The sequence below is a fragment of the Ambystoma mexicanum genome, chromosome 8, assembly GCF_040938575.1.
Source record: "Ambystoma mexicanum isolate Mex_15411 chromosome 8, UKY_AmexF1_1, whole genome shotgun sequence".
In the NCBI taxonomy this organism is placed as follows: domain Eukaryota; kingdom Metazoa; phylum Chordata; class Amphibia; order Caudata; family Ambystomatidae; genus Ambystoma; species Ambystoma mexicanum.
The window spans coordinates 496,886,633-496,901,220 of NC_090929.1; the positions used below are offsets into that span (position 1 = coordinate 496,886,633).

Genomic DNA, 14,588 nt, shown 5'->3' on the forward strand with positions numbered 1-14,588 from the left:
AGGAATGGTTGGCGAAACAGTGGTCTCAGGCAAGTGGTCAGTGGGACGATCTAGTGGTCGTTTCACCAACACTGGTACAAAGCCTTCACTGGTGGACAAGAGAGAATCTGTCCAAGGGGAAACCCTTTTACGATCCCGAGATACAGGCGGTAGTCACAACCGATGCATGCCTGACGGGGTGGGGAGCCCACCATCTCCACCACACAGCTCAGGGTCTCTGGCCTCACGCAGTGGCCAAGAATCACATCAACTTTCTAGAGCTTCTGGCAGTATTCAGAGTGCTTCAAGCTTTCAAACCCTACCTTTTAAACCTGTCCGTGCAAATCCAGACGGACAGCACTACAGCCATGTTCTACCTGAACAAACAAGGAGGGACTCGCTTGCCAAATCTGTCCAAGCTTGCCCAGAAAATCTGGATATGGGCACTCAGACGGAACATCTTCCTGTCATCGCAACATGTTCCAGGGGATCTCAATTCCCTAGCGGATGCTCTGAACAGAGACCCCTCCCAGAGGAACACGAGTGGTGTCTACACAGAGAAGTCGTAGAAGAAATCTTCTCTGTGGTGTTTCCCCACTATCTATTCGCCACAAGCGAAAACAGACAATGCCCAGGATTCGCATCCAGGTTCCCCCAACCAGACTCCCAGGGGAACGCCCTGTGGATGAACTGGTCAGGGATATTTGCGTACACTTTTCCACCAACTCCTCTAATCAGGAAGGTGGTCAACAAGATGAACAGAGAATCGATGACGCTCGTCCTGGTTGCTCCCATGTGGGCGAGACAGCCATGGTTCCCACACCTACGCAGACTGGCGGTGTGCGAACCCATCAGACTTCCGAGCTGGTACAACCTATTGTCCCAGCACCAAGGTCAAACAGTGCACCCTCAACCCAACTCAATGAACCTGGCAGCATGGCTCCTGAGGTCATAGAGTTTGGACATCTCAAATTACCACAGAGGTGTATGGACATCCTAAAAGAGGCTAGGAATCCCAACACGAGGCCCTGCTACTTTGACAAATGGAAGAGATTCGTAATCTGGTGCCAGAGTAAGCAAATCAACCCAGTTGATTGCACTCCTTCCACTATTGTTACTTACATGCTCCACCTGCTGGATGCGCGGCTGGTTTTTAACTCACTGAAGGTACACCTGGCAGCCCTGTCAGCATACACCACGTCCCATAACAAGGTGTTGTGGTGGAAAGTACCAGTAGTTAAGGCCTTCATGGAAGCAGTAAAGAGACTTCACCCTCCTTTTTCTAACCGTTTGGTACTCTGCATTTGCTGTCCAGCGGACTCCCATTTATGGCGCGGATGTGTTCAGGACGTCATCATGTGACCGCACCCACGCTGAGCGTGTGGACTAATTTGCACAGTTTGTGTGCTTCCACAACAGTCCAAAAGAAATTGTAGACATAAGGCAAAGTATTGTAGAGTGTAAAAATATAAATTTCACATATCCCAGACAATAGCTGACCTGAGGACTTGATGTGTAAAATTTTTGTTTCGCTTTGCAGTGATGAAGACGGCCACGAGGCACACCCCTCCACCTCTACAAATGGCCACACCCCCGAGCGCATCTTCATTGTCCTTCTAGCTATAGCAGATTAAGGTATACTGCCTTTACTGCTGTAGTGACCAAAAGGAAACTAATCGGTATGGCTGCTGTTGGTTCATTAGCCTCTGCAACACCCCCAAACCCGCCACCACCACCACCTCCACAAGAGCCTGCAGAGAGATATATGGGTGAGGAGGTAGAGAGCGAGGAAGAAGAAGAGGAACAGAATGAAGTGGAGGAACTCAGTAGTAGGAGCACTCGCCGAGAGTCGTGGGTGTGGCGGTTGTTTTCAGTTTATGGGAACGTACCAAAAGCATGTGCGAACCTGGTGAAGTGTAACCAGTGCGAGATGGTGTTGAATCGCGGGAGAGTTGGTTCGTACAGCTTTGGTACGACAATCATGAAGCGACACCTCACTTAGTTCCACACTGCGGACATTCGCAAGGTGGTGCCATGTGAAGAGCGTAGTCGCTCGAGTTCCTCCACAGCATCCTCCGTGTCCGATCCTCCCACCACAAGAGACACTCCTGTGGGGGAGCGCCTCCCTCCAGCTGCCTCACAAGCCATTCGCAATGCTGTTGACCCTACCCTTTCAAAGTTGACAATAGTGTGTAATTATTGTGACGCAGTACTCTGCAGGGGGGAGAGTTTTCGAAGTGCTTTTGAGGCTATGGTCGCAGAGCACCAGAAGATCTGCTCCATACCTAAATAAAGCTCACCCTATATCTTTGTCTGTTCACTTGCCCTTTCTTATCCCCCGCGGCTGGTGTCCCTTCCTTACCCTCCTTTGGCCTCTTCTCCTAGTGTGTCGCGTGCTGTGAAGCAATAAACGTGAAAACAACAAAAATTACTGCAAAGGCTCTTTTCAGAGCTGCCTTTTTTAGTTTAAAGCTAGAACTATGAAGTGACGGTCGCAGACCCCTGCGGAGTGGTGGAAAAGTTTGCGGATAGTCGTAGGGGAAAAAGGGAGATTGCAAGCAGAGCAAACACAATGAAGTGGACGCTGGGAGTAAGTGGTAGCTCTGAAAAGAGCCTTTCGGTGGTGTGGTGTGTGTGTCAAAAACTGCGGATTGCAGAAAAGGGATTGTCAGATAGGTTAGTGTGAATTCAAAAGAGGTTGCAATGCATTTTGTACATTGCGAAGAAAAATCTGATTGCCAGCATATGTGAGGTGGACTCCATCTGTGCGGAAAATGAAAGAGCTGCGAAACAAAATGCTTTCATTGTGGAAGGAGGACATGCCAACATCTCTTAAAAAGGCACAGCCAGCCTTATTCACATTGCCTCTCGCTTTCTCCATTTGTGGACCAAAAGCATAGGAACGCAGCCATATTTGTCTTTGTGCAATACGGGAAAAAAGTACGTGACAATTTGGAAACATGTCCATGAGCTTCACAAGTCCTTCCTGCATTGCAAATTGCAAAGAAATTCCAGAGACATGGCACAAACTGTTTCCTCCGCAGTGAATCATAAGTATATCTGGAGGACGCTCTGTCAGTAAAGTAACAGAGGTAGCAAGTCCAGCCACCTCATGCCACGCACGCCATGCCAGTGCACCTCCACATGAGAAAATCCGAGATCTGCAGATAAACTGCAGCTTTCTGCATGCACCTTCAACCAATGTATCCATGAGTCTCCCAAAATCCAGATAATCTATTTTCGAGCATAGAAACCATGGCTGTGTGGTGTCCTGTCAGGGAGAAGACGGTCTTACTAAACTGCGCCGTTCAGAACACACCTACTGAACTTTATGGACCAATCCCTAGCTCCACTCATTCTCATTTGCAGGCATCTCCACCCCTGAATCCCCGTTGGTGATACACGCTGGATGCAAAGTGCCACCATGTTCGCGGACATGTGTAGGATCAGAGCGTGACAACGGTACATTAAAGTGTCATTCCCCTTTTTCCCCTTTAAGATGGGCTCTGAAAAGAGGCGTTTTTTAAAATTTTTAGCCAGATACCATACAGACATCTGTTATTTTATTTCTTTTTTTTGTATTTTTTGTCCTTGCTTTACTCCTACAACCATTACAGAACCTTCTCTAAAGCAAGCCTTACGTTCCAAAAGAACATTGCATTTCTCAAAGAAGATAGCGCAACACCATCTGCTTCGAAATAATCCCCATTGCTTGAAGCAATGTTATCGTGGCTGCAGAAAAACATACCAGCTCGTATCATGAATGCACGCATGCTGCGATTGATAATACACATGCCAATACTTTGGTCTGGACAGAAAACAGAAATGTTGTCCCATTTCATTCTATGCAGCAAAGCAGAAAAAATTACTTTCGTTGTTGGGAAGATGGTCATGAGTGCTTCAACCAACTGTGCCAAATCGGCCAACAAAATACATAAACTCACGTATCCCAAATGGGAAGCATCGTAGTGCAAAATTACCACATGAGGAGTGGTCATTGTACGCATGTCTCTGCAAACTTGCAGAATTGCTGCAGCATTGGCATCAATGTCAGCGCTCCACACCACCTCCACTCCTCTCACATCGAAATGGTGTGCCACATGCCTACTCTCGGCATACTGTTGTAATCCATGCACAAAAATGTCTCCAATCACCAAAACCCTGCGCCTCTGCCATCTTCACTGTATGCACCGTCTTTCCACACAAAAGAGTATTGTGAACATCTTTTTGGCTGATGCCTACAGTCCCCTTTCCATGTAGGATTTGCTGTAGAAACCCGTATGTGACACGCCCTACCTGAGGACAAGCATTGCTTACGTGCGGCACGTAACTGTTACCCAGTCCTTCCACCCTTTCCACAGCAGTAGCAAGTCGAGTCCCTCATTGGACACAACTAAGCAGTCACACAACCATCCACCAATCACATTGAACATTGCTAATTCTAACTTCGTCATCAACATTGCGCACTTCAAAATTACTGTCGATGATTGTGAATGGAAGTTGCATATCATTGCAAAGCACCTACTGTGCAAGTATTGCAAATTTCTACGTACAGCTCCATGCATGCGCACATGCATGAGTATAGAATACAGGTATGTATATTGTAATCAGAGAACATGTGCAACCCTTATGATTTAATTTAGACAAATTAATGGCGCTAAATGTGCATAGGCAATACATACCAACGTTTCCCGTTTTAAGTGCAAGATGTCCAATTTATCATTAACAAACCGCACAACTGCTTACTGTCTTCCGCATAACCTATACATACGTTGCAAACATGTATTTAGGGCGGAACTCAATTTTGTATGTGAAAATGTCAGAGTTGCGTACGGGCTACAGTAATGCTACTTGCAATGTAATCGTATGAGAAAAGTAAGCGCTCCCGATTGCTGTGGTGACATCTCCCTCTGAGGGTCTCCTGATTTTTCGGGATTGTGCTTTTAATTTGCAAGTAGAAAATGTTTCCCCATCTACTATTGTGCCCTATCGCTTACAAACCTCTCTCCTATACATAGTACACCGTGTAAAAAACAAGGCATTTCCGTAACGTTAAAATTGTTACCAAATTTGAAGGACTTTCAAGTACCATGTTGCAAATACCATGGAACGACTGCACAGAGTGAAGTGAAATGCACACATGCACTGGGTTGAAATATGAAAGTAGAATCCTGTGACAAAAGAAGCACAATTAATGTGTGCAGTATCATCACTGCTGTAAACACACTAAGTAATTGATTTTGTTTTTTTGAATCGGAGTGAAGACTACTCTCCTGAGAATCAACAGCATCTACACCGCAGATGACATACCCGAAGAAACCTGGTTATTTTTTTAAAAAAAGGAAGTACAGCACTACCTTTATATTGTAACTACTCCTCAAAGAGGCTGTGTGGGTTATCTGTTCATTTTGGGCGCCAAAGCAAACATTGATTTCTAAACCATTCTACCTAACCTACAAATATCAATTTATTGAACAAAGAATAACAGGCAGAATGGCTCACAAATCCCTGTGTGTTTGAAACTTCAATAACATACGTAATCCTTAGAAGGTTAGATTTAGGAAAGAAGTTGGTGTTGCAAGTTTATGTCATTTCGTTCATTAATAATGGTTCTCGTCAGAAGTAGGCCACTTTGTACTCTGATCTGAAGCACACTGTAGTAGTATAGAAACAATAAAGTAGCCTTAGCAAATCATTGCAAGAGTCCAATGCACATCGACACACCATGACAAAGACCTTTCCCATCAGACTCATGCACACAGACATTGGACAGCAGACCAAAGTATACCTTTTTTTTCCCAACAGACACCAAAGAATGCCTACCAAAAAGCAACCCCGTAGAAAGGAATGCAAAAGTAGAGCAAATACAAATAAGAGTGCCCAATGTAAGCATCCACCTGTTGTAGAGTTTGTAGAGAATGTTGGAACAAACAAGCTAATGCAGTTGGTTAGCAAAACAAAGGAAGTCTCAACTACTGAAACTGTACATCCTCCATCAAAATGTGTCACAAAACACATAAATGTTGTAAAAAAAACGACTACCAGTACAGCTAACAATGCTCCTAATAATCCTGATAGTGTAACAAGAACGCATGGTAAAAAAAAGTATTTTTTCAAAAATGTTTCATCACAACAGTCCTTCAGAGTCTACTAAAAAGAGGATCCAAATCATCCTCACCCCTTAAAACCTACCATAGAAAGTTAATCCTACAAGCTCTCGTGGACAGTGCAATCCTTCTCAAAAGGAAGTTGTTTATATTAGTGTTAAATAGGATGAAAGCACTAACAAAACTAAGTATTAAACTACAAAAGAAACTGAGCAATAAACGGAATGTGAACAAAAATAATTTCTTACATGTTTGTGGTGGTGAATGGAGTCACGCAACAACCACAGAATCATATTTTAATGAAGAAGCATACAAACAAAATCAAAAACACAATTGCCATCCATAGCAGTGGACGAGGGTATGAGAAAATCAATACTACCATCATGTAACAAGAAACACTGCTTACAAATGTATTCCGTGAAAACTGAGAATTACCTCTTGATTCAGCAGAACCACACCGTGCAGTATACAAATGGCCGTGCACATCAATGTGTACCATTCCAAACAAAGCGTTCAAATCTTTACGTCGGTTCCTTAATCAATATGTAAAAGATAAAGAGAAAAGTAAAATGAAAGTGCTGTAAAATATAGATATTTGTCCAGTGCGGAAATACACAGGACTAAAAGGACATTCATTAGCCTGCATTTCTGGGCCTATTTGGAAAAGCACCTTCCATGATATCAAAAGGATATCAATACATCATTCCAATGTAAGAAATGTAGTGTATAAAATATACTATGCAAAAAGTCCAGCTTCAGAATTAGGCAACTTAAATACCACTCTTCTGCATGGTACACCCAAATACTTACAAGAAGAAATTCATTGTATTCAGAGAAAGTATTTTGGAAGTGAGAGCCACTTACAAAATGCAACAGTTTTAGAACATAGTAGCAACAATTCTGCACATAGCAACCTTCTATTACACCCATACAGAAAAGAAATAGTAAAATTTAAAAGGTCATCGGCTGAAGTACCAAACCATGTGTGTGTGTTGCCGCAGAACGTTTTAAAAAAGGAACACAAAAAATGTGGACACATCATACAAAATAGAAGACAATGAAGATTCTAAATGGTTTGAATTAGCCCTCTACCTTTTAGCAGAAAACAAATATGAACTAACTGAACGCCTAATATGTTGCAGTTACTGTACTACAAAATTAGACAACAACCACACTCCTTCACGTGGTATTACAAATAATTTGGAATTGTTTCCATTACCAAAAATCCTGCAGCAGCTTAATTTGTATGAGAGCATAATAATTCAAACAGTTCACCCATTTCAAGCAATTATACGCCTGCATCCAAAAACAGCAAAATTACCTTCCTCTGAATTGGTGAAAGGCATTCGTGGCAAAGTAGTTTATTTGCCATTAGATCTAACGGAAAATGTACACACTCTAGGAGTAGAACATTCAATAGAGCATTCTTTAATAGTCTTGGTAAATGGAGTACCAACAAAGTGGACTTGCACAAAGTTAGACAAGCATTGCAATATCTAAAAGACAACAATGAGTACTACAAGGAAATGAATATTGATGAAGGCTTAAGGGAAACAATTGAAATAATTCAAGAGCCATCAGAAACTGGACAATTCAAACTTCTGGATCCTGCTACAGTATCCACTCTTTTGGACCAATACACAATTCATCCATTGCATTCCAATGAAAGCATAGATGATGCACTAGAAACTTACCAAATGCGACAAACCAAAGTGTCACCAATGATTATATGGGAAAAAAGTATAGAAGCGTGTGCTTTTCCACTGCTTTTTCCTACTGGCAAAAGTGGAAGGTACTATGACAGAGCCACTCAGATTGGGGCATCAGAATACCGTTCATTACGAATGTATTCGCAAGATCCCAGATTTATACAAAATGTGGAATACATATTCCACCTACTCTATGAAAGTGAATTAGCAACACTATGTTACGGAGTTGCACACATTCTTAACTCTGGTACCCACTTTCAAAATATGTCAGCTACACAGTTGATACAAAAAGTACAGGAAAAAGATGAGGTTTTACAATCAAGTATAACAAATTTGTTTGCAAACATGCGTGGTACAAAGGAATACTGGTTCCGACGGCATGGAGACGTGCGTTGTATGATCAGAAACCTAGGACCACCGACTTAGTTTGTTACACTAAGTTGTGCCGGATATGCATGGGAAGATTTAAATGAGTTCCTACGGATAGCAAACAGCAATAAAAACAACATAGATATATTAAGACCTGGAGAACTTTGCTCTCTAGATCCAGTTAATGTGTCAAGATATTTCCATCATCGTTTCATTTCCATGCTACACTTTATTTGCAATAAAACTGTTCCTCCCCTTGGAGAAGTACAGCACTTCTTTTGGAGAAAAGAATATCAATCTAGAGGAGCACCACATATTCACATGCTGTTATGGATCAAAGGTGCACCGAAATCTGGTCACGACAGTGATGGCACTGTTTTAAAGTTTATCCAAAAATATGTCACTTGTGAAATCCCTTCTCAACAGACAGATAGTGAGCTGCATGGGCAGATTTTACAATTTTAAAGACACAATTTTGGCAAATATTGTCGCCGCAAATACAGGTAAATACTACACCAAATGCAGCTTTGGTTTCCCGAGACCAGTTACAGAAACAGGTGAAGTAAACAACTTCATGTCTTCAGTTTGACAGTGTTAAAGGTAAATCACCTAAGAATGCGTATTACATAAAATTAAGGGAGGAATCAAAATATATCAATGATTACAATGCAATCATTGCCCTCTTATGGAATGCAAACATAGATGTGCAGTACATTGCAGACAATTCCACTGCTGTTGCACGATATGTTATAGCCTACTTAACAAAAGCAGAAAAAACAGAGCTTCAAGTCCTCTGGGATGACCTAGCATCAGACAAAACATTATCAGAGAAATTGTACAGCCTAGGCATAAAAATGCTCTCAGAGAATGTGGCGCCTATGAAGCAGCAGATTGTTTAACCGGTACTGCTTTGTGTGGAAAATCAGACAACATAGTATGGCTCAGTCTTGGTCCTGCAAAATCTAGAAAATTAGTGCTAAAATCATATGAGGACATAGAAACAATTGCCAGAAATGATCCCAACAGCCAAGACATTGGGAAAAAGAATTTACTGGACACATACTATCCGAACAGGAGTAGCACTCTGGAAAGCAGGTCTCTATACCACATTGCTCAAAACCTTGCATACAAAAATAATGTAAAACCCAATGAAAGTAAACGTAGATACAGAGTGACCAATTGTGAAGGGAGCTTAGTGAAACTAACCAAACGAAGCTTATTTAATCATGTAAAATTGTCATTAAAAAGTACTCAACAGAAAGAACTATATTACATGTCTCTGTTACAACTTTTCAAACCTTGGAGAAAAGAGGAAGACATACTAGATAACTATGACTGCTAGGAAGATGCTTTCAAAGCAAATGAAAGCGCCATCACCGATGTGAACTTTACGCAGTACAAAACAATGTTACACAATGATCAGGAACAGGAAGAACTACTTCAGGCCCAACTAGATAAAGACTCTTCCAACAGTAGTCAACCTTCTGTAACAGGAAGCCAAGAACCACTAGGACAACCACTAATAGCAAATGAGGCTGAAGTATCTATGGCAGAAGTAGAAAACACCATGTATCAGTATCAAGAAGATACAGAAGACTTAACTGTACAACAAGCAAAACTTAAAGATCAGCGCACCATTTTTGAAGCCGTAACAAACAAATTGTACATGGTGTACAACACGAAAATAAAGAATGTACCTGCCAAAATTACAAACCTATACTGCTGTACGTCAGTGGTGAAGCTGGATCAGGGAAAACATTCTTAATCAAAATCATCAGCAAGTTCCTTCAACAATTGACAAACAACAAACTGTCAGCTGTTGTAACGGCCCCCACAGGTCTAGCTGCCTACAACATAGGCGGTGTCCCTTTACACCGATTACTACTGTTTCCAGTAGAGCATCAAAATAAATTAGACTACTACAAACTTTCTGAAGAAGCTGCAATGGAATTACGCAGAGTATTGAAACAAATGAAAATGCTACTAATAGATGAAGTGAGCATGGTCTCCAACCTAATGTTGGCTTTGATTCATCTCAGATTGGAAGAAGTACTTAAAAGTAACAACGAAGAAACACTATCGTTTTCAGAGATCTTCTACAATTGACACCAGTGAAAGGTGAACCAATTTTTAAAACCTTAGGCCACAAACCCTGCCGGAAAACTGTTGTTAGCATAGGTAACGTTAACATTTGGCAACATTTCCAATATAGAGAATTAACTGAGAACATGCAGCAATCTGCAGATCTCACTTATGCCAACATCTTAAAAAGTATTAGAGTTGGTGTATTATCGCAAGAAGCAAATTGAAAAACCGGCACATACATGCACTTTATGGCGACAATGCATGTGCAACTGATGTTATGGAACAAATAGCGCACAAAAATGTCAATTGTATGGCCTTAATGCCAACTCTTGCAAGCCGTTTCAAATTCAATTAAACAATATTAAATAAAGAAATGCAACCAATACTGGAAATTAGCGCCACAGACCAACTCGACATACATGGTATGACAGTACCCATGTGTGAGCAAGCCACAACAAGACTAAATAGTTTAGAAAATTCAATCTCCAACACAGCTGGGTTGGAAAAAATATTGAAATTATCCTTAAATTGTAGAGTAATGCTTAAACGTAACCTTGATGTAGAGCAAGGGATAGTTAATGGAGCACTGGGCACAGTTGTTGGCTTTCAATCATACCCACGTGATAGCAACATTCAGTTTGTCAATATTCGCTTTGATAAAGTTTCAGAAGTAAAAAGGATAGGGCGCTCAATTGCTCTATTCCTTCTGTTCAAAGACATGTATGTACGTAGAGAGCAATTTTCTCTAACTCTTGCATATGCAGTTACCATTCATAAATCCCAAGGTCTTACCCTAGACAAAGCATTGATAGATATAGGAAACACAGTCTTTAAGGCACGAGCTACGTAGCATTATCACGCTTACGTACACTTGGTCTATTGCAAATGAACTTTGATGCAAGTAAAGTCAAAGGTGATATTCCTTGCATTCTAGAATAGAAAAGATTGCGTCCACTGTACACCCCTCATCTGAAACAATACCCTGTTCCAGATAAAGTAAAACGTGGTAAAAGAAAACTAAATGAAACAAAAATGCAACAGAATCCAACAGCAAATTCCGGAAAGAAAATAAGCTAAAGTTTCATCAATTACCGCTAACATAGAAGAACCTATTAGGGAATGTAAACCAGGGACGTCGGCAAAAAAGCAACAGAAATTCAGAAAAACGCACTCAGATCCAGAACTTGCTGGACCATTCAAATTTGCAAATGAAAGTGGGTTAAGTTGCTATGCAAATGTAGCAATTAATATTCTATTTAAATTGCCACCAATTGTTAACAATATTTACCTCCACAGTACAGACCAATTAGGTTTGCAAATGTTAGTGCTGCATAGAAATGCAACAAGCAATCCTGACAAAACAGTGTTCATGGAGTAAGGCAACAATTGGACGACAGTGAATCTCACCATTCCAGCACAATCAACTCACAAGAAGATCCATAAGAATTTCTAATGTACATACTATTAGTATTGGAAAACAAAAGCATACCTGTAAATTAAATCTTCCAGATTTCATACATGTGGAAACATACATGCACTCTCTGTAGCAAAGTGATACAGGAAGAAATCCCAAATGAGCGATTTGTGTAGGTTTCCATACCAAATTGTGAGAGCATTCCATTTCAGCAATTTGCACATAATGCAAACCATGGCAGATTATGTACTATTTGCAATTCAGACAATCGCTCCACCTTACTGATACAATCACATAGTGCCTACATAACACTTATGCTTCTACGTTATAATGCAGATGGGACCAAAAACAACTGCAAACTGACTGGATTCACACACGGTCAAGTGTCACTTAGAAAGAAGACCTTTGCAACAGTAGGTATAAACTACCATGCAGGAGCTACAACCAATGCAGGTCACTACACGGCATACATTAAAAAGAATTGTGGATGGTTCGAATTTAATGATAGCACCATTACTGTAAAGCAGAGATTGCCAGCTAATCTTACAAATGCGTATTTAATGTTCTTAAAGCCAAAATGTATGAAATAATATGTACTTCAAGATTGAAAAAAAAAATTGTGTGAAAGACTACAAACAGAATACGCCAACAGGTATCCAAGTACCCAAGAGGATGTAAGAATGACACAAAGAAATGAATATCACAGATCGTTGGGAACAAATGCACAGGTAGAATACGCCTACAGGTATCCAACTGTTGGTAAAAATCGGCAGGAAGGCAACGAACATAACAATCGGAAAGATGAAGGAAACACTCAAAGGAAACAAGGAAGTAGTTAGTACCATAGTAAATGAAGGGTTTTTTTAATCCGATAAAGGATTTTTTTTTCCCCAGACCCAAGGATTAGAAAAGCAAACAGAGAAAGTGAGCACAATGCACAGTACACTGGTTTGTAAACTAGATATGAGGGTAAAAAAAGGTAAACTGTCTATTAAGCAATGTAGTAAATTTTCAAAAAATGCAAAGACTAACATACCGGTTTCTTTTATCACAGAAATGGAAAAAGGGATACTTCCGCCAAGTACGATAACCATTTAAAAATTGTATGTGGATTCTGAACAAAGTAAGGAGTAAGTATATTGGCAGTCATTTTCTACACATGCAAATCTACACGTCTAATCTATGGTACTAATATGCTGCAGTGCCTGTAGGCTGGCCCTTGCATCTTCAGTGTGTAACCTACCATCTACGCCTTACGACCAAGGTACAAGGAGTATAGGTCCTAGCCACAACCATCGCTGCATATCAAAACTACGGTCCTTGTAAATTAGCTACTTATAAATTTACTTTTCGGACCATCGTCTGCAGCCATGCAGGCAAGACACTAGGGCGTCCACACAACTAGTGCATTACACCACACCCATATTCACTTGTAACTCCACTACTTAAGACTTCAGTCTTGGGTGCATGGCCTTTGGGCATGCAATCAAGAGTCTGGGTCCTGGCTAGAAACACCACAGCATATCGGAAACATTGTGCCTTGTCATTGTACTATGTACAAACTTGGTTTTGAGAGCATGGCCTTTGGCCTTTGGCCATGCTCCCAAAACGCTAGGCCCTCCCCACAACCATCTTAATGATGTTGCATAGTACAAATGTACCAATAGCTGTGATATGGTGCAGTAGTTTGTAGCCACAGGCTACAGAGGTGAGTTTGAGGCCATCACATTATGACTGTATGGGTATACAGTATTAAAAATGCATAGTTACTTACAACTGCAGTGCTTATTACTTTGTTCAAATACTCTGCATCCTGGCCACTACTACCACACCATATGACATACATTGTGGCACATAAGTACACTACGAACAAATGTACTTTTGGGGGCATGGCCTTTGGCCATGCAATCAAGACTACAGAGTCTCCCCACAACCACCTCAGTGATGTGTGGTAGTGTTTTTTTTCTATAGGTGTGGTATCCTTCAGTGCTTCTGACCAGAGGCTTCACTCCTAGCTGTATGTCCATAGATCTTACATGGGATGGGTGTGCAGTGGCTTCCAAGTCTAGTACTTATAACTTTGTTCTTGGGGGCATGGTCTTCGGGACCAACAACGGGAGTCTGGAATCTGCACCTTCGCTTGATTCCATTCCACTGCATTTGCTTAAACTGTCGCCAGAGGATTTTTATGATACATTAGCTACAGCAGTAAATTCATTCTTGACCTGGGGTCATGTTCCCCCTAAACTAAAAGAGGCCCTGGTCATACTGTTATTGAAAAAGCCCACTCTTGACTCCTTGGTTTTGGCAAACTACCGGCCCATCTCACTTCTACCCTTCCTTATGAAGGTGCTAGAAGTAGTGGTGACCCCTCAACTAACAACTTTTCTAGAAGGGCATAACATACTAGATAGCTGTCAAATGGGATTTTCGCCCTTTGATGGGAACGGAATCGGTCTTAGTATCCGTACTGGAGGAGCTCACCATGATCAGAGACGAGGGCGGTACTGCAGGCCTCATTTTGTTGAACCTGTCGGCTGCCTTCGACACGACTGATCATGAGATTTTGATAGTAAGGCTAGAGGTGGCAGGTTTCGCCGGGGCAGTACTGGATTGGTTCTGTGCCTTTCTGGGCTCACATTCCCAGACAGTCTCTTTGTATCCATATCGCTCATCCCCGGTTGCGGTTACTTGGAGGGTTCCACAGGGCTCGGCTTTATCCCCTCTGCTTTTTAACTTGTATTTTCGCCCTTTGATGGCTCTCATTCACTTGTCTGATTTTAGGGTTTTCTCTTATGCGGACAATACCCACATTCTATTTCGTCTGGACCAGAGGCAGGTGGAGGTGAGCGGAAGATTAGAGAGGTGTCTGGAATCTGTCCGGGCGGCCTGGATGGAGGCAAATTGGCTCAAGTTGAATGGCGG

At 41.6% G+C, this 14,588-nt stretch overlaps 1 protein-coding gene across 4 annotated transcripts in view; it reads right to left on the reverse strand.

The window, feature by feature from the left end:
• Positions 1–14,588, reverse strand: part of LOC138472142 (solute carrier family 35 member E2A-like) — a 741,922-nt gene that overhangs the window by 119,714 nt on the left and 607,620 nt on the right. The window contains exon 9 of one of the 4 annotated variants that reach the window (XM_069610158.1): positions 6,522–6,619. The exons of the other annotated variants lie outside the window; for them this stretch is intronic. Coding sequence (XP_069466259.1) covers positions 6,522–6,619 — 98 coding nt within the window. The remainder of the gene's footprint in view (positions 1–6,521; positions 6,620–14,588) is intronic. 4 annotated transcript variants of the gene reach the window in all.